Here is an 18,773-nt window from a genome sequence, read left to right as displayed (position 1 = left end):
TAATGCTCTAGTTGATTGTGCAAAGAAAAGGGTGACATTATATACACCAGCAGGGGAAGAGATTACAGTAGTTGGGAAGCGGCGAGATTTTTTGAGTAATGTGATATCAGCCATAACAGCAAAGAGATTAATTCAGAAGGGTTGTGAAGCATACTTGGTATGTGCATTACACGCAGAGAAAGAAAAGTCGAAAGTGGAAGACATACCAACAGTGTGTGATTATCCAGATATATTTCCAGATGAGTTACCAGGGTTACCACCAAGGAGGGAAGTGGAGTTTACCATAGATGTCTATCCTGGAGCAGCACCAGTATCTATTGCACCTTACAGAATGGCACCAGCAGAGTTAAAAGAGTTAAAGATTCAACTGCAGGAGTTATTGGATAAAGGCTTTATCAGACCCAGTGTATCACCTTGGGGAGCACCGGTATTATTTGTAAAGAAGAAAGATGGATCATTCAGATTGTGCATAGACTACAGACAACTGAACAAACTGACAATCAAGAATAAGTATCCATTGCCTCGCATTGATGATTTGTTTGATCAATTAAAGGGTGCAGGTATGTTTTCTAAAATCGACCTCAGGTCGGGATACCATCAGGTGCGGATAAAGGAAGAAGATATCGCTAAGACTGCATTCAGGACCCGATATGGTCACTATGAATTTTTAGTCATGCCATTCGGGCTCACAAATGCACCAGCGGTTTTCATGGATCTCATGAACCGCGTATTTCATTCATACCTGGATCAGTTTGTGGTGGTGTTTATAGATGATATTTTGGTCTACTCCAGAGACAGGGCAGAACATGATAAGCATTTACGGATTGTACTTCAGACATTGAGAGATAAACAGCTATATGCTAAGCTCAGTAAGTGTGAGTTTTGGCTAGAAGAAGTTTCTTTCTTAGGACATGTGGTGTCATCGGAGGGTATCAGAGTGGATCCTAAGAAGATTGAAGCTATTGTTGATTGGAGACCACCCAGAAATGTCACAGAAGTTCGAAGTTTTCTGGGTTTAGCCGGTTATTACAAAAGGTTTGTAAAAGGATTCTCCATCATTGCATCACCTTTAACAAGACTATTGAAAAAAGAGGTTGTATTTCAATGGGATGCTAGATGTCAGCAGAGTTTTGACACTTTGAAGAGAAAGTTGACTGAAGCACCAGTGTTAACTCAGCCAGTGTCAGGTAAAGACTTTGAGATTTACAGTGATGCCTCTCATACTGGGTTGGGATGTGTACTCATGCAAGATAAGAAAGTGGTCGCCTATGTCTCCAGACAATTGAAACCACATGAGTTGAATTATCCAACCCATGATTTAGAACTGGCAGCCATTGTTCTAGCATTCAAAGTATGGCGGCATTATCTGTATGGTGAAAAGTGTTACATTTACACAGATCATCAGAGTTTAAAGTACTTACCAACACAGAAGGACTTGAATTCAAGACAACGGAAGTGGATGCAGATTCTGGCTAATTATGATTATGTCATTAATTATCATCCGGGCAAGGCTAATGTGGTAGCGGATGCCCTTAGCCGGAAATCCTTGTATGCTTTGAGCTTAATGAGAATTAGTATGGAGTTACAACAGCAAGGAGCTATTCTCGCACAGATGCAAGTACAACCATCTTGGCTTCAGGAAGTTGCAGAAGCATAGAAGAAAGATGCACAAATAGCCCTATGGGTTAAACAAGTCCAGGCAGATCATGGTGGGAAATTTAGATTGGATAGCAATGGAGTTTTGTTTTATGCAGATAGAATTGTTGTACCACAGACAGGGGAGGTCAGACAAAAGATTCTGCATGAAGCTCATAACAGTCCATATACAATGCATCCAGGTAGCACCAAGATGTATCAAGATTTGAAGAAAGGCTACTGGTGGCCAGGCATGAAGAGAGACATCGGAGATGTTGTAACAAGATGTTTAACATGTCAACAAGTAAAAGCAGAACATCAACTGCCATCCGGGTTACTTCATCCCATAATAGTGCCAACATGGAAATGGGATCAGATCACGATGGACTTTGTTACTGGCTTACCTCAGACACAGTGGAAGCATGATGCAGTATGGGTAATTATGGACAGATTAACCAAGTCTGCTCATTTCCTACCAGTTAAAACGGACTATTCTCTGGACAAGTTAGCAGAAATTTATGTTAGTGAGATAGTTCGACTACATGGAGTTCCATCATCCATTATCTCTGATCGTGATCCAAGGTTTACATCGAAGTTCTGGGGTAAACTTCAAGAGGCATTAGGAACGAAACTGCATTTCAGCACTGCATTTCATCCGCAGACAGATGGGCAATCAGAGAGAGTGATTCAAATCCTGGAAGACATGTTGAGATCATGTGTTATTGAATTTGAAGGCAGTTGGGACAAATATGTATCTCTCATGGAGTTTGCCTACAACAACAGCTATCAAGCGAGCATCAAGATGGCACCCTATGAAGCATTGTATGGTAGAAGATGCAGAACACCTGTATGTTGGACAGAACTTAGTGAGAAGAAGATTTTGGGTCCAGATTTGGTGAGAGACACAGAAGAGAAAGTAGAAATCATCAGAAGACGGCTGAAGGAAGCAAGTGATCGACAGAAATCCTATGCAGATTTAAAGAGAAAAGACATTGAGTATTCAGTTGGGGATAAAGTATTTTTGAAGGTTTCACCATGGAAGAAGATCCTAAGGTTTGGACAAAAGGGTAAGCTAAGTCCTAGGTTCATTGGTCCATACGAGATTGTTGAACGCGTAGGACCATTAGCCTATCGCCTAGCATTACCTCCAACCTTAGATCGAATCCATAATGTATTTCATGTATCCATGTTGAGAAGATACAGATCAGACCCCTCACATGTGTTATCAGCAGACGAGATTGAAATTCAGCCGGATCTCACGTATGAAGAAGAACCAGTTCAGATCCTAGCCAAAGAAACTAAAGAATTGCGAAACAAGAAAATAGCATTGGTGAAAGTTTTTTGGAGGAATCATAAGACAGAAGAAGCAACTTGGGAATCAGAAGAAACCATGCGACAACAATATCCGCATTTGTTTACAACAGGTAAACTTCGGGACGAAGTTTTTATTTAGAAGGGGAGAACTGTAACATCCTCTTGAGTTGAGTCGGGTTGAACCAAACCTGGTTGGGGTAGAATGGATGATAAGTGGACTTATTTGCATGGAAAGTTTAGGACTTGTTTGCCTCCAAACATATAGCTTGGGTAGTAAGTTGTAGCCTTTGTATACTTAAGGTACCAATTAGAGAGTTTACACAGCCAAATCACTTCTTCTAGAGTCTACCCGTTCCTATCATTTTCACTTTCCTATTTTCACGTTTTTCATTTTCCTCTTATGTTTCCCTTCCATTTCCTTGCACTTTTCATGCAAGTTACGCAGTAAGTCCGCTCCAAGTAAGTAGAATTCCTTGAAGTTATATGTTATTCACTCTTTAATTGAGTTATATTGGAGATGAGTTATGAGAATTCTTGTGTATAGGAGAAGAAAGTTCAAAAGGTGCAGAAAAGAGAAGCTAAAACAGAGCCCCAGCTTTGTGGCAAGACAGGTTTGATATCTCTTGTTATTTCCCATGTTCTTTGCATGAAACATTGTGTGGAGTGTTGCTCATGAGATCATATGTTGCTTATTGTGGAGTGAGAGGATTGAAAATGATGTGAAAACAGGGGATGGAATGAGTTTATGAACCAGAGTTTGCTGGAAATTTTACCAGCAACTTCATCTTGATTTTGACCCCAGTAAATGATGGAACTAGGAATTGTCATACAAGAGTTATTTGTTCCTCTATGTGTTATCTTTACGTGGGCTTTTGAATCACTCAATTTGAAGTTGTATATTGAGAGTTATGGCCAAAAGAACACAGACTGCACAATCTGGAAACACGTCGCGCGCCCGCGCGGTCTGCAAAGCAAGTCGCGCTTGCGACTTTCACATGCGCGGTCGCGACTTTGGCCAAAAACTCTCTGACTCTCAAATGGCACATCTCGCGCTCGCGACTTTCACATGCACGGTCGCGACTTCGGCCAGAAGCTCTCTGACTCTCAGTTTGCGCATTTCGCGCTCGCGAACTCCACAAGCGCGCTCGCGACTTCATCTCGCGCTCGCGACTTGTGCTGCGCGGGCGCGACTTGAGCCAGAAACCTCTCTGACTCTCGATTGCACTTCTCGCGCTCGCGAGGTTTGAAGACGCGCTCGCGACTTCTCCCTGGGAAGCATCTCGCGCTCGCGACTCTTCCCTGCGCGCTCGCGACTTGTGTTTTCATGCATTTTGGACTTCATTTTCTATACAATTACATTCCTTTGCTCAACATGCATGCATCCAATCATTGTAAAACAAAAATATAATATAAGAACATGGATTAAAACAACATGTAAGCATTTATATGGTGTGAAATCAAATCAATATGATGAACTATGACGTTGTGAAACCATTTATGTGCTATTGTGTTACATTGTTGACATGCTAATCTTAAGCTCCATTGAGGTTAGGTAGAAACCATGTAGATAAGGCTATGTCGCGACATAGAATAGCAGATCTGCGCCCCATACAGTTTGGAACTCCGGCTACAGGCCGTTGAGTGGATATGATTAAACCGTGCGGTGCAAATCCGGTTAGGGGCACCAAAACGGACAATATTGGCATAGGCGAATCCGGTTCGGGGCCTATAGCATACAGTTTCATCCAGTTTCATACAGTTTATATTATCACTTCGGTTTCACTATAACCTTATGGAGCCATACAGATATTTTAACTTGCTATTGCATGAATCAGACAGTAAAATAAACAGTAAGAAAGATCATCAAGGTGAAATGAAAGCCGTATGTTATGTGTGATTATATGTACTTACATAATTCTTTCTGCATATATGTGTGCTTAATTATGTCTTTCTATATTGAGATATCCACTGAGCTGTAATAGCTCAGCCAGTTACCTGTTTAACTCGCAGGTTTTGAGACTGGTCTATAGAGCGACAGCGTACAACTGCAGCAGTTCATCTGTAGAAGACACGGTCTTCAGGGTAGCTCCCTATTTTGATATGTATCTTTTATTATTCTTTCATGGCATGTACAGGGCACACAGTTGGGCCCATCTCATTTTGAACACTTGTATAATGTATATAAATATTCAGTACACTAGTAATGTAAACGGCATCGGTATATATATATAAATATTCAGTATTATGATATCAGCACGTCTAATCATACAGTCAACCAGTGTTGTAGCATCTCGACTCGGTTCATTCGGGTTAACGGGTGGACCGGGAAGGGGTGTTACATGGTCCGCCGATGAGAAGCACGCTGCTGATAAACCCCCTCCCGAGTCAAACCTAGGGTCAAAGTCTGTAATCAAGTCCTATACTGAGTCTGACCCCGAGTCTGAAATCGAGTCAGAGTCCAGTTTCAGTTCTGAGTCGTCTGTGTCGGATTTAGAAAATCCAGACTTCAAATTTGATGTAATTTTTTAGGGCGATTCCGTCCTAATCAATAAGAGCTTGCAAATTATTGGTTACCCCGCGTGTCTATCTTTCCAAGCATTTCCAAGCAAAAATAATGAAAATCAAATAAATGAAATAAAAAGTGAAAAAGAAAAAATAATAATTGGCAAAGAAGAAAATGAACATTCATACATTGCATCTGACTGTGTGAACAAGAAACATGTCATTGAATGCTTGAAAAAGTTTGCTGATTGCTTCATGTGGAAGGCAAGTGACATCACGAGAATTGACCCGGCAATAGCAGTACATAAGATTCCAGTGTACCCCGAGGCTAAGCTAGTAAAACAAAAGCTAAGGAGGCTGAGAACAGAATGGTCCTTGAAAATCAAGGAGGAAGTAGCTAAGCAATTGGAAAACAAGTTCATAGAGCCCATTGCCTACCCAACATGGTTAGCAAACATAGTGCCGGTTCCTAAGAAGGATGGAAAGGTGCGAATGTGTGTCGACTACCGGGATCTGAATAAAGCATGTCCGAAGGACGATTTTCCTTTGCCTCATATTGACTTGTTGGTTGACCGAATGGCTGGACACGAGTTGGTCTCCTTGACTGATCTCGCTGTCGGGTACAATCAGATAATGATGCATTTGCCAGACAAAGAGAAGATGGCATTCATCACAGAGTGGGGAACCTACTGCTATAGGGTCATGCCTTTTGGGCTCAAAAATGCCGGGGCAACCTATCAAAGAATGGCAACGACCATCTTCCATGACATGATTCACAAAGAAGTAGAAGTGTATGTTGACGATATGGTTGTTAAATCAAAAACAGCTGAAGAACATACAACAGCACTTGAGAAGTTCTTCCTTAGACTTTGAAAGTACAATTTAAAGCTCAACCCGACAAAATGTCTGTTTGGAGCTACATCCGGAGTATTTCTGGGGCATATGGTCAGTCGGAAGGGCATAGAGATTGACCCTTCAAAAGCTAAAGTCATTCTGGAAATGCCAGCACCGAAGACGGAAAAAGAAGTTTGGGGTTTCTTGGGAAGGCTACAGTACATCAGCCGGTTCATCAATCAATTGGCCAATACTTGTGGTCTGATTTTCAAATTACTCAGGAAAGGAGTAGCCATCAAATGGAATGAGGATTGTCAGAAAGCTTTCGACCAAGTCAAGCAATATCTGTTATCCCCGCCAGTTTTACAGCCACCAAGGCTAGGAAAGCCTTTGCTATTGTACCTATCAGTGACAGAAGAAGCGATGGGTGCAATGCTAGCTCAACAAGCAGAAGATACAAGGGTAGAAAATGCCGTGTATTACCTCAGCAAAAGGATGCTAGACTACGAGCTAAAATACAATAAGATAGAGAAGTTGTGTCTGGCTCTAGTTTGGGCTTGTACAAAGCTGCAGCACTACCTCTCGTCCTACACCACATACGTTATTTCTGAATCGAACCCCTTGAAATTCCTTATGGAGAGGCCGGTTCTTGACAGTAAGATGGCTAAGTAGGTGTCGGTGCTTGCAGCCTATGATTTAAAATTTGTACAACGGAAGGCAGTGAAATGCGGAGCCTTGGCTGATCAATTAGCAGAATTACCAGTCAAAGACCAAATGCCGGAGGTAGAATTTTCTGATGAAGACTTGTTGAGCTTGGAAAGTGAAGTCTGGGAAATGTACTTCGATGGAGCTTCAAACTACCATGGAAATGGGGTTGGAGTCGTATTCAAAACTCCTTGTGGAGAATACGTCCCAATTGCAGTCAAATTAGATTTCGACTGCACCAACAATGAAGCCGAGTATGAAGCTTGCATAAAGGGGTCAGAAGCAGCCCTGGAAAAGGAAATAAAGGTCCTCAGGGTTTTCGGGGATTCCAATTTAATAGTCTCCCAAGCTTTGAGAAAATGGAAAATTAAGGAAAAGCGTTTGGTTCCTTACCTACAACGCTTGGACGAATTGGCTCAGCAATTTGAGGATTTATCCTTCCACTACTTGCCGCGAGCCAAAAATCAGTTTGCTGATGCTCTGGCTACTTTGGCCTCCATGGTTAATGTAGGGGGAGACCAAGTCATTCGACCTTTGACAGTTCGGCTACAGAAACAGCCAGCACATATCATGAATTTGGTGGATGACAAGCCCTGGTATTGGGATATATAGAATTATCTTCAGAATGAAGCCTACCCGGAGGGATCCACCAAGACTGATCAACGGATATTGAGACAGTTAGCATCCGGATATTTCTTTACTGGGGGAGTTCTATATAAAAGAAGTTGGAACGGTTTGCACCTAAGATGCGTAGATGAAGGGGAAGCTCAAACCATTATGGATTCCTTACACAACGGGGAGTCCGGTCCACACATGCACGGGATAGCTCTGGCTCAAAAAATCATGAACCTGGGTTATTACTGGTCAACTATGAATGCAGATAGAGTGAGGCATGCGCAGAAGTGCCATGAGTGTCAAATTTTTGCTAAGCTGCAAAAACAGCCTCCGGTCAATTTAAATCCCATTGCTTCACCTTGGCCCTTCGCAACTTGGGGCATAGATGTGATCGGAAAGATCCACCCAAAGGCTTCCAATGGTCATCAATTTATCCTGGTTGCTGTTGATTATTTCACTAAGTGGATTGAGGCAGCCTCCTATTCGGTCTTGAATGCCAAGAAGGCAGCACAGTTCGTTCGTACTAACATCCTTTGTCGGTACGGAACGCCATTCGAGATCATTACTGATAACGGGTCCCACTTTCAAAGTGAATTTTCTGACCTGCTGAAGCAAAAGAAGATTCAGCATCACAAGTCTTCACCCTATCGGCCACAAACAAATGGGACTGTGGAGGCTGCAAATAAGGCTATAAAGGTCATTTAACAAAAGACAGTTCAAAAGCATAAAGCTTGGCACGAACAATTACCAAATGTCTTATGGGGATACAAGACTTCAATCAGAACGCCTACTGGGGCAACCCCGTATTCCTTAGTATATGGTATGGAAGCAGTGTTGCCTATTGAGCTGGAAGTTCAATCAGCGAGGATTATCCGGGAAAGCCAGATCAGCGAAGCAGATTGGGCTAAGAATTATCATTTGCAACTCTTGGGTATGGATGAAAAACGATTGCAAGCGATCCACCAAACTCAAGTTTACCAGAGAAGAATGGCACGGTATTTTAATAAGAAGGTCAAAGACCGAAAATTGGAAGAAGGTTGTTGGGTCTTGAAGGAAATTAGACAACCAGTCATAGACCCACGTGGGAAGTTTCGTCCTCATTGGGCTGGGCCCTACATTCTAAAGAGAATACTGTCTGGCGGAGCCGTCATTTTGACTGATTTAGATGGTTTGGAGTTCACGAATCCATGTAATTTAGATCAATTAAAAAGATATTATGTGTAATTATAATCATTGCATGATGTAAAAAAGAGCTACATTAGACCTGATTCTCCTCGAAAAAAAAGAAATTATGTATCGGAGATATGTAGGCAACCCTCTTTGGGCGCGATCTAAACATTAATGAAAAAATCATTTCATCATTCATTCTTCTTTGCCAAAAAAAAAAAAAAAAAAAAAAAAAAAAAAAAAAAAAGAGGAAAGAAAAGAAAAAAAAAGTGAAAAAAAAACCCGCTAAGTTGAAAACCCGAAAAGGGCGGCAAAAGTCGGGGCCCGCTAAGCTGAAAACCTGAAAGGGCGACTTAGGCAAAAATTAGAGCTTGAATAAATAAAGTTGGAAAATGCTTGGAAAGCTTAAAAGTCAAATGACATTCCCAATTAAAGCAATAAAGTCAAACAGTCCGAAGTCAATCAGAAAGCAAAAGAATCCAAGAAAAATAAATAAATAATGAAGTCTAAGTCCAAGTCAAAAAAAAAAAAAAAAAAAAAAACAAAGCATACATCCAAAGCTAAAGAACAAAATCCAAAATCCAAAGTCAAAGTCCCAAATAAAAAGTCAAAAAAGTCAAAATAAGGGAAAAACAACAAAAGTCCAAAAGCCTATAAGAGTCTAGGTGTCCCGTCGCCTCCGTGGGGCAACATCTTCCGAGTCATCCCTAGCCGCTGAACTCTCTCCAATCTCGCTTGTCCGAGGAGCCAACACAATCTCCTCATCAGTCCCAATCTCATTATCAGCGTCAGCCTAAGCCCAACCTTCAAGTGCACTCAGCAGTGCGTTCCTCCTTGGCCTTTCAACCGGCCAGACAACGGCAATGAACCAGGTTCAATACTCACGAGAAGTCTGAACACCGGCAAGATTAGGTGAAGGCCTAACCATGTGATGGTCTCTAACCCAAGCCCTAAGGACGGCTCGGGTAACACCCGGAATGATGACTGAATCAGCTGAAGTGCCATCTACAATTGGGACAATCTGGTCTATCCCCATCTGCCTTAAAACGCGCAAAGCGCAGTACCAAGTACAGTGTGTAAGGCCTAAAAGGTAAACCCGAGTATGGCGGGAGCTAACCTGGATAAAGCGGGTGATGTCATACCAGGAAATGAACCACAGTACCTCGTTTGGACCCAACTCAATCAGCCATGAGGCCCATGCATCAGTAGATGGGTGTGTGATCAAGATCCTCCTTGTACGGTACTGAGCGGGGCTATAAGGCAAGAAAGTAGGAGCAGCAACCACTTGGAGGTGGTCCTCTAACCAAACCTGAGTAATGGATCCTTTCTATTACAAAGGAATAAACCCAAAGAAAGAAGAGACAATAAGCAATAGGAGATAGATCATACCTCCCCAAATTGATCTTTTCTACCTTGGAGAGACTCTTAGTCCAATTGTGCATGCTGTGGTTATAAAAGGGATTCATTTTTGAAAAAAAGATCAGAAATTGAAAAGAATTGAAAGTTGAAATTGAAAAAAAAAATCCCGTTTTCTTACAAATCAAAGTGGATAATCATGCATACATATAAAATTTTCAATACTAACCAAGTGCAGGTACAGTCAAAGTTCAGTACAGAAATACAGGCAAAAAAAAAAAACAGGAAAAATCTAGCAACCATGGCATCAGCGACGGGGCCTCCTCCTCCTCTGATCATCAAAGGCCCTCAGAGTCCAGGACGAAGAAAGTTCTTGCTGCATCCCAAGCATCAGCTCCATCATCTGACTGACCAAGCCGTTAGGAACCTGGAAATCATACAAAAAACACAAGTCAATATCAAATCTCTTATGAATCCTTTTTGTGAGAGATTTATCAGTCATTACCTCATTAATGTCCTCGGGAGGAAGATCCAAGCGATCCACATTCTCCAGGGAGACCTTCCGAAAAGCTAGAGTGCCGACAAGAGTATGGTAGGAAATGCTGTATGGAAGACGTAGGTTGGCCAGGCTTGGATGACACGACCCGGTAGCCTCTGAGATGGCCCGGGGAGCCCTGGAAGGACCTGACGGGCGACTAGGCCCAGCCTAAGACGGGCCCTCAACCGGAGTGGAAGAATAAGGATCAGTCTGGGGCCTCCTCCTTGGAGTCCTGGTCGAGGGGCCTGAAGCCCGAGAAGAATGTGTGTTAGGAGGCTAGGAAGGTGCCTGAAAATCATCAAACCGAGATCCGATAGGCTGCATCAGAAACATCTTGCAGAACTCATCATAATTTCCTCCCAGAATGAACCCCACATGTGGGAAGCCCTCAATATGAGCGTCGGTAAGCGTCATCTGCTTTCCCGCTCACATGTCCTCGGGAGGGGGATGAGGGATGGAGCGGCAGCCTATGATCTGAAAGTCTACTCTCTCACCCAGATAATAGCTTCTCAAGACGGGATGTGACAAGACAACCCTCCGCCGAGACAAGGCCTCTGATCGCTTGAAATGGGGGTTAGCCTCAATCCAACTTTGAAGACGGGCATTCATCGCCCCTGCCTCAACCTATGAAAGAAGCAAATGTGTTAATAAATTCTTTTTATTTTCACATACTTAAAAAAAATTACAAGACAATTACCTTCTCCACGGTGCAAGTATCGAAGAAGGTCCGCAGGTCCCTTAACGACTTTCTGTGTTGAACAGTTTGGAGGTTTGTTCGGTACCACCTCCAAGCCAAAGGTACCAGCCCTAATCCAAGATCAGCATGAATCAGCTCCGGGCAAGTGTAAGGAAAGTACTCAAATGCCCAAGTCTGCAAAACAGAAGCAAGAATCAGTGAGGAAAAATCAATAAATAAACAGAAAGACACAAAAAAGGAGAATGTTCTTTACATTACCTCCCAAAAGTAGTAGGTCTCGCTGAGTTTACAGTGGCCCCGACTCATATCACACATGTCATCATACATGCGGCTCAGAATAGCACCGGCCCAGTCGTACTCCTCAAGATGGGCCAGATTTTCCAAACTCTTCAAGATGGAAGGATTAAAATTATCCTTCCTGTTGGACCAGAAGGTCGAAGCGAACAGCAGCAACAAAGTGAATCTGGCCACCTGAGTAGCCGTCAGCTCTCCCTGCCTGTATCTAGCATAAATGTCGGGGGCCTGGAGGGATAACCAACGTTTAGAAACGCTCAAAACTGGAGTAGTAGAGCTTGGCCCGACAATCCAGGGCAGGTCGATCCCTATCAGCTCAACCATCCGATCAGGAGAGACCTCAGTCCTCCAGTCATTATACAGCTCGATCGCCGAATGTCAAAAGGAATCCCGGAGATCACCGAAAAATCAATGGGGGTCATTGTCATCTCACCCCAAGGGAAATGGAAAGTATTGGTGGTGTCCCACCATCTCTCGGCCAACGCGCCCAGTAAGTCCTTGTAATTGTGCCGAGCCATCTCAAGATGTCTTAAAAAGTCCAGATGAGAGGGACTGATAATGGCTCCGACCGAGTTGTTGTGGTCGAGTATCTCGACCAGGATTTCAGCAACAGAGGTCTCGCTTACGTCCAATCTAATGTGTGGATTCTAAAAGGTAAAGCAGTCTAAGAGTTACTCCTTGGTTCCTTACTAAGGGTAATATCTTAATTCTATCCTAGCATGCATGCTAATAAAACAGTAAGTGCAGAAACATAAAAAAAAAAAGTTCACATTTTGGCCCCTAAGGCCCAAAAATTCCCAATTTGGCCCCAAAGGCCCAAAAGTTCACAATTTGGCCACAACGGCCCAAAAGTTCACATTTTGGCCCCTAAGGCCCAGAAATTCCCAATTTGGCCCCAAAGGCCCAAAAGTTCATAATTTGGCCACAAAGGCCCAAAAATTCCCAATTTGGCCCCAAAGGCCCAAAAGTTCGCAATTTGGCCACAACGGCCCAAAAGTTCACATTTTGGCCCCTAAGGTCCAAAAATTTCCAATTTGGCCCCAAAGGCCCAAAAGTTCACATTTTGGCCCCTAAGGCCCAAAAATTCCCAATTTGGCCCCAAAGGCCCAAAAAATGCCCAATTTAGCCACAAAGGCCCAAAAGTTCACATTTTGGTCCCTAAGGCCTAAAAATTCACATTTTGGCCCCTAAGGCCCAAAAAAAAAAAGAAAAAATAACAAATAAACAAATAAAAGTGAAAGGGAGCTTACCTGGGCGTAGACGCCAGTTACGGAGGCGTGAGTGTCAGCGTCCGCCGTGACATTGACTTCGTCGAGGGAAATCCCCAGAGACTCCAGAAAATCCTCGTCGCTAAGATCTGAGGAAACCATGGAGGAAGGAAGCTTTGAAGCTTTCGAAATTGAGAGAATTTTGAGAGAGATCTTTGAGTTGGAAAGTTTAAAATGAATGTAGAAGTGAAACTTCAGCTATTTATAAGGAAATAGCCAAAAGGCGGGTCTTCTGGACACGTCCGATTTTCGCCTTCAAAATTTATTTTTCAGACAACCACCGACGCCCATAAATCATTTTTATGGTTGCCGGTGGGGGGCAACTGTGAATACTCAAATTTGAGGCTCAAAAAGCCTGTTTTCCCGAACTGCAAACAGTCCGGCCGAACCGGAGGCCATTCGAAAAAGTTCACTGAAAGTATGCCAATATGGTACTTGAAACGTCCGAAAAATTAAGAGGATCGCAGAACTGGTCCCGGAATATTTTTTGGAGGTACGGAACTCCCGAAAAATCTTTTGGAACGAAAAAACTAGCAAGTCCGCCGGCCGCGGTGGCGGCAGCCGCCGTCTAAGGCGGCGGTGCCTGCCCTCCACGGCGGCGGCACCCGCCCTCCAGCTCGGGTTTTCCTATAAATACAGCCCCGATTCGTCATTTTTAGGCACTCGGTCTGTGTTGACAGACGCTCTCTTCTCCCCTACGCTCCTTGCGGTTCTTTTACTGCTTTTCTGCATTTAGTGTAGGCTTTTATTACTCTGCTGTTGTGATATCTGGTCACTTGATTGAATTAATTTTAATTAAATATTCCCCAAACGAGGAGCTTAATCTGGAATTTTCAAGCTGAAGCTAAGAAGCGGCCGCCGATTAACTCAAGTAATAACGAAACTCTGCCCATTTAATTTCAGCATCCTGTGCATATTCTCTTCTACTCCAATTCTGAATTAAACTACTGCATAAATGCATTCACGTCATCAATTTGGCAAATAAACTGCCTCAATTAAATATGATTAAGCTTAAATGCCCGGTTAATTAATAATCGTGGTGTTAAAGCCTAAATCAGACAATATTGGCTAAAGTATCTGGTCAATTAATGACTACGGTATAATCGCCTTTATTTCGAACAGTCCGACTTAAGTCCAATTAATCAATAATTGTGGCTAAATAGCCTTAATTAACCACGTTTTTTTGGCAATAAATTGCTTATATTGCAATTCAATTGATCACTTTTTGGCAAACAAATTGCCTATAAATAAGATTAGCCATTTTTAGCGACAAATCGCTTAAATCGAAGCTTTGGCAAAATGCCTTGAATTAATCAATTTTTTGGCTAAAAGCCTTAAATCAATCATTTTGGCAAACAAATTGCTTAAATCAACCATTTTGGCAACAAAAAGCCCAAACATCAATTTTTGGCAACAAAAAGCCCAAACATCAATTTTTGGCAATAAATTGCCCAATCAACCATTTTGGCGACAAAAAGCCCAAATATCAATTTTTGGCAATAAATTGCCCGATCAATTAATTTTGGCGACAATCGCCCAATCAACACTTTTGGCAAACAAATTGCCTAAATCAACCCATTTTGGCTAAAAGCCTTCAAATAATCACTTTTGGGAAACAAATCGCCTAAATCACATCAACTTTTGGCAACAAATTGCCTAAATCAATCTTTTTGGCTAAAAGCTTTAAATCAACACTTTTGGCAACAAACGCCTAATCAAATCAATCAATTCTTTGGCAAAATGCCTAAACAAAATGCACGAAGCATGCACACACTCATGCATTAAGGATACCCATTCAAAGCCCTTTAAAAAAGGCCTATCGAACTACGTCGACTTTGATCTCTCATTCAAATGAGAGTACGTAGGCACGTTCGGGATTTAACCCCGAGCGGCAAGTCGAAACCACCAAAACACTTTATTGGTCCAATTGCATCAAATTACCTTGCAAAGCATTACCTCTTAGGTTAGTTAATCAGCATGACATAGTCTCGGGATCCACCTCGGGTTCGTAGATTGTGCCTTAAACTTTGGGATAATTAATCTAGACTTAGGTTAATTAAAATTGGAGTCATTTAGGGTTCTTTCTTAGTTTTCTGTTATAAAAATAAACTAGGTGGCGACTTCATAAAACACACACGTGAGCATACCTCGTTCTAGCATAATTTTGCCTTCGGGGGAGGGTTCACAAACTGTGAATTCTCCTATTGGACCTTCTTCATTTTCCAGACGTGATAAATGATCAGCAACTAAATTTTCAAAACCCTTTTTGTCTCTAATCTCAATGTCAAATTCTTGCAATAATAATACCCATATAATAAGACGTGGTTTTGCATCTTTCTTAGCAAATAGGTATTTCAATGTAGAATGATCAGTATAGATTATGACTTTGGCTCCTAACAAATATGATTTAAACTTATCACATGCATATACCACAGCCAACATTTCTTTCTCAGTAGTTGTATAATTTATTTGCGTACTAGTTAGAACATGGCTAGCATAGTATATCACATGCAATTTCTTATCATGTCTTTGTCCTAAAACACAACCAACAGCAACATCACTAGCATCACTCATTATTTCAAATGGTAATCCCCAATTAGGTTTTGCCATAATAGGTGCACTTACTAATGCATTCTTCAAAGTGTTAAAGGCTTTCAAACAATCTGGAGAAAAATCAAAGGATGCATCTTTAACAAGTAAGTTAGTTAAAGGTTTAGCAATGATAGAGAAATTCTTTATAAACCTCCTATAAAATCCTGCACGGCCTAGAAAAGACCTAATACCCTTAAACGTAGTAGGAGGAGGTCACTTTTCTATGACTTATATCTTTGCCCTATCTGTTTGGATTCCTTCCTTACTTATTTTGTGCCCTAAAACAACGCCTTCATCAACCATAAAGTGGCATTTCTCCCAATTTAAAACCAAATTAACACTTTCACATCTTGACAACACTAGGTCCAAATTTTTCAAACAACTTTCAAATGAATCACCATAAACAGAAAAATCATCCATGAATACATCCATAATTTCCTCTATGTAATCATTAAAAATTTTGGTCATGCAACGTTGAAATGTTGCGGGTGCATTACATAATCCAAAAGGCATGCGTCTATATGCAAATGTACCAAATGGACAAGTAAATGTGGTTTTCTCTTGGTCATTTGGAAATATATAAATCTGAAAATATCCAGAATATCCATCGAGAAAACAATAGAAGGCATGACCAGCAATTCTTTCTAACATTTGATCTATAAATGGTAATGGAAAATGATCTTTCCTTGTAGCTGAATTGAGTTTCCTATAATCAATACATACCCTCCAACCCATAGTGGTCCTAGTAGGAATTAGTTCACCATTTTCGTTTTTTACTACAGTCATTCCTCCCTTTTTAGGAACACATTGAATTGGAATAACCCATTGGCTATCTAAAATTGGGTATATTATTCCTGCATATAGCAACTTTATAATTTCTTTCTTCACTACTTCTTTCATATTAGGATTAAGTCTCCTTTGTTTTTCTGCCTAGGTATATGCCCATCTTCAAGATTGATGTAATGCATGACTCGATTTGGATTTATCCCTTTAAGGTCAGAAATTTGCCATCCTATACTCTTAATCTTATTTCTAACAATTTTTAACAAGTCATTTTCTTGATCTATAGTTAATTTGTTAGAAATAATTATGGGAAGGGTGTGATCTTTACCTAAGAAAGCATATCGTAGATGATTAGGTAACTCTTTAAGGTCTACTATTGGTGAACTTTCAATTGATGGAGGCAAAGGCTCATGTTCTCTAAGTAACATTTCAGGTCTTAAATTTATAAAATCCTCTCCTTCATTATTTATACTATCATCTTCATATTTATCATCATTTTCCAATGCAAATATTTCCTGTACACATGCATCAACTATGTCAATTCTCATGCAATTACCTTCATCCATAGGATATTTCATGGCTTTATCTAAATGAAATTCAATGATATCATCACCTATCCTAAGGACTAATTTTCCTTCTGAAACATCAATTAATGCCCTCCCTGTGTTCATGAATGGTCTTCCTGAAATAAGAGGACAATTTTTATCATAAACAAAATCAAGTATGACAAAATCAGTTGGAAAAATAAACTTGTCAACTTTAACAAGTACATCTTCAATAATACCATAGGGTCTTTTAATAGATTGGTCAGCAAGTTGTAAAACCATATTAGTTCATTTAACTTCATCTTCTAAACCCAATTTCTTAAAAAGAGATAATGGCATCAAGTTAATACTTGCTCCTAAATCACAAAGAAATCTAGGAAAACCTACTTTACCTAACTTGCATGGTATAGTAAAGCTTCCTGGATCCTTGAGTTTAGTAGGTAATTTACTTGAGATTATGGAACTACAATCCTCAGTCAGGGTAAATGTTGACACATCTTCCCAACTACGTTTCTTTGAGATCAAATCTTTAAGAAACTTCCCGTAGTTTGGACTTTGTGTAATAGCTTCCATGAGTGACATGTTAATATGCAAATGTTTCAATTTATCAATAAAGTTTAAGAACTGCTCATCTTGATCTTGCTTCTTTAGCCTTTGTGGAAAAGATGGCCTAGGTTGATAAGCTTTGACATTATCCTTTTCCTTATCCTTTCCTTTTCCTGTTCTTTTGATCCTGCAACATTACTTCAATGCTCGATTTACAAACCGACTCCACAGTTTCATTATTTAAAATATTAGCATCAATACCCGAAGGAACTATTTTATCTACTATTTTTGCACTTCGTAAAGCAATGGCACTTACATTTTCCCTAAGATTCTTTTCTGTATTATTAGGGAGATTTCCCACTTCACGTGAGGAAATAGCATTAGCAAGTTGCCCTACTTGTACCTCCAAGTTATGTATGGATGACGAATGGTTTTTGAATAGCTTGTCAAACTTTGATTCTAACCATTTAAAACTATCATCTTGACTGCTCATTTTCTAGTTGATTCCATCCAAGAATCTATCAATTTTACTAATCAATGGTCCTAGTCTATCTTAAGATTGATTAGCTTGATTTCCCCTATCTTGATTATCATGGTTTCTCTAAAAAGAATTAGGATAATTACGATTTTCAGCATTATAATTATTCGAGTATGGTCCGCAAACTTGTCCTTGAACATAATTCACTTGTTCCTCCATAACCGGATGCTTATAATTACATTCATTCGATATATGCCCATTTTGACCACAATTTTCACAAATAAGATATGTTGATTTATTCACATTCAAGTTATCAATTTTATATGATAAAGTAGAAATTTGTGCTTGCATCATAGTTAAGGGATCTAATTCATGAACTTTCTTAATAGAATTCTTTGAAGAAAAAGTAGAAGATGACTCATGATTAACAGTGGAATGACTTACCTAAGCCTTTTCGGTTTGCCATATGCTATTATTGTTAGCCATCTCCTCCAGTAACTCAATTGCATCATTAGTAGTCTTCTTCATTAATGATCCTCCTGCCATAGCATCTATAGTTCCTCTTGTAGAAGGAGTAACCCCATTGTAGAAGGTTTGAATCAATATATTTTAGGGAAGGCCATGGTGTGGGCAAACTCGTTGAAGTTCTTTATTACAATCCCATGCCTCATATAGGGATTCATTTTCATTTTGGGTGAATGAGGTTATTTCTTTGATAAGCTTAGCGGTTTTTACTAATGGGAAGTATTTAGACAAGAATGCTTGGGCTAGTTGTTCCCAAGTAGTGATAGAATTTGGTGGCAATGAATTCAACCAAGCTTTTGCCTTATCTTTCAAAGTGAAAGGAAATAGACGTAGCTTAATAGCATCTGCTGGCACTGAATTCATTTTAAATGTATCACAT

General features: G+C 40.6%; 1 protein-coding gene and 1 non-coding gene across 2 annotated transcripts; one reads left to right on the top strand and one right to left on the bottom strand.

Annotated features, from left to right (window-relative positions):
* Window positions 1-17,133: 17,133 nt before the first annotated feature.
* Window positions 17,134-17,884, bottom strand: LOC149494607 (uncharacterized). Its single transcript, XM_089724375.1, has 2 exons — window positions 17,653-17,884; window positions 17,134-17,564 (listed from the first exon to the last, which is right to left on the bottom strand). The coding sequence occupies exons 1-2, from the start codon at window positions 17,882-17,884 to the stop codon at window positions 17,134-17,136; spliced, it is 663 nt and encodes a 220-aa protein (XP_089580501.1).
* Window positions 17,885-18,485: 601 nt separating this feature from the next.
* Window positions 18,486-18,592, top strand: LOC149494606 (small nucleolar RNA R71). The gene has a single exon (XR_016321909.1). It is a non-coding gene; the product is annotated as a small nucleolar RNA R71 (small nucleolar RNA).
* Window positions 18,593-18,773: the final 181 nt, after the last annotated feature.

This window comes from Jatropha curcas, chromosome 7 (assembly GCF_041381405.1).
Source record: "Jatropha curcas cultivar XTBG-Jc1 chromosome 7, XTBG_Jcur_1.0, whole genome shotgun sequence".
NCBI classification, from domain to species: domain Eukaryota; kingdom Viridiplantae; phylum Streptophyta; class Magnoliopsida; order Malpighiales; family Euphorbiaceae; genus Jatropha; species Jatropha curcas.
Note: the sequence above shows the minus strand (reverse complement) of the source record. Positions and strands in the feature narration are given on the sequence as shown.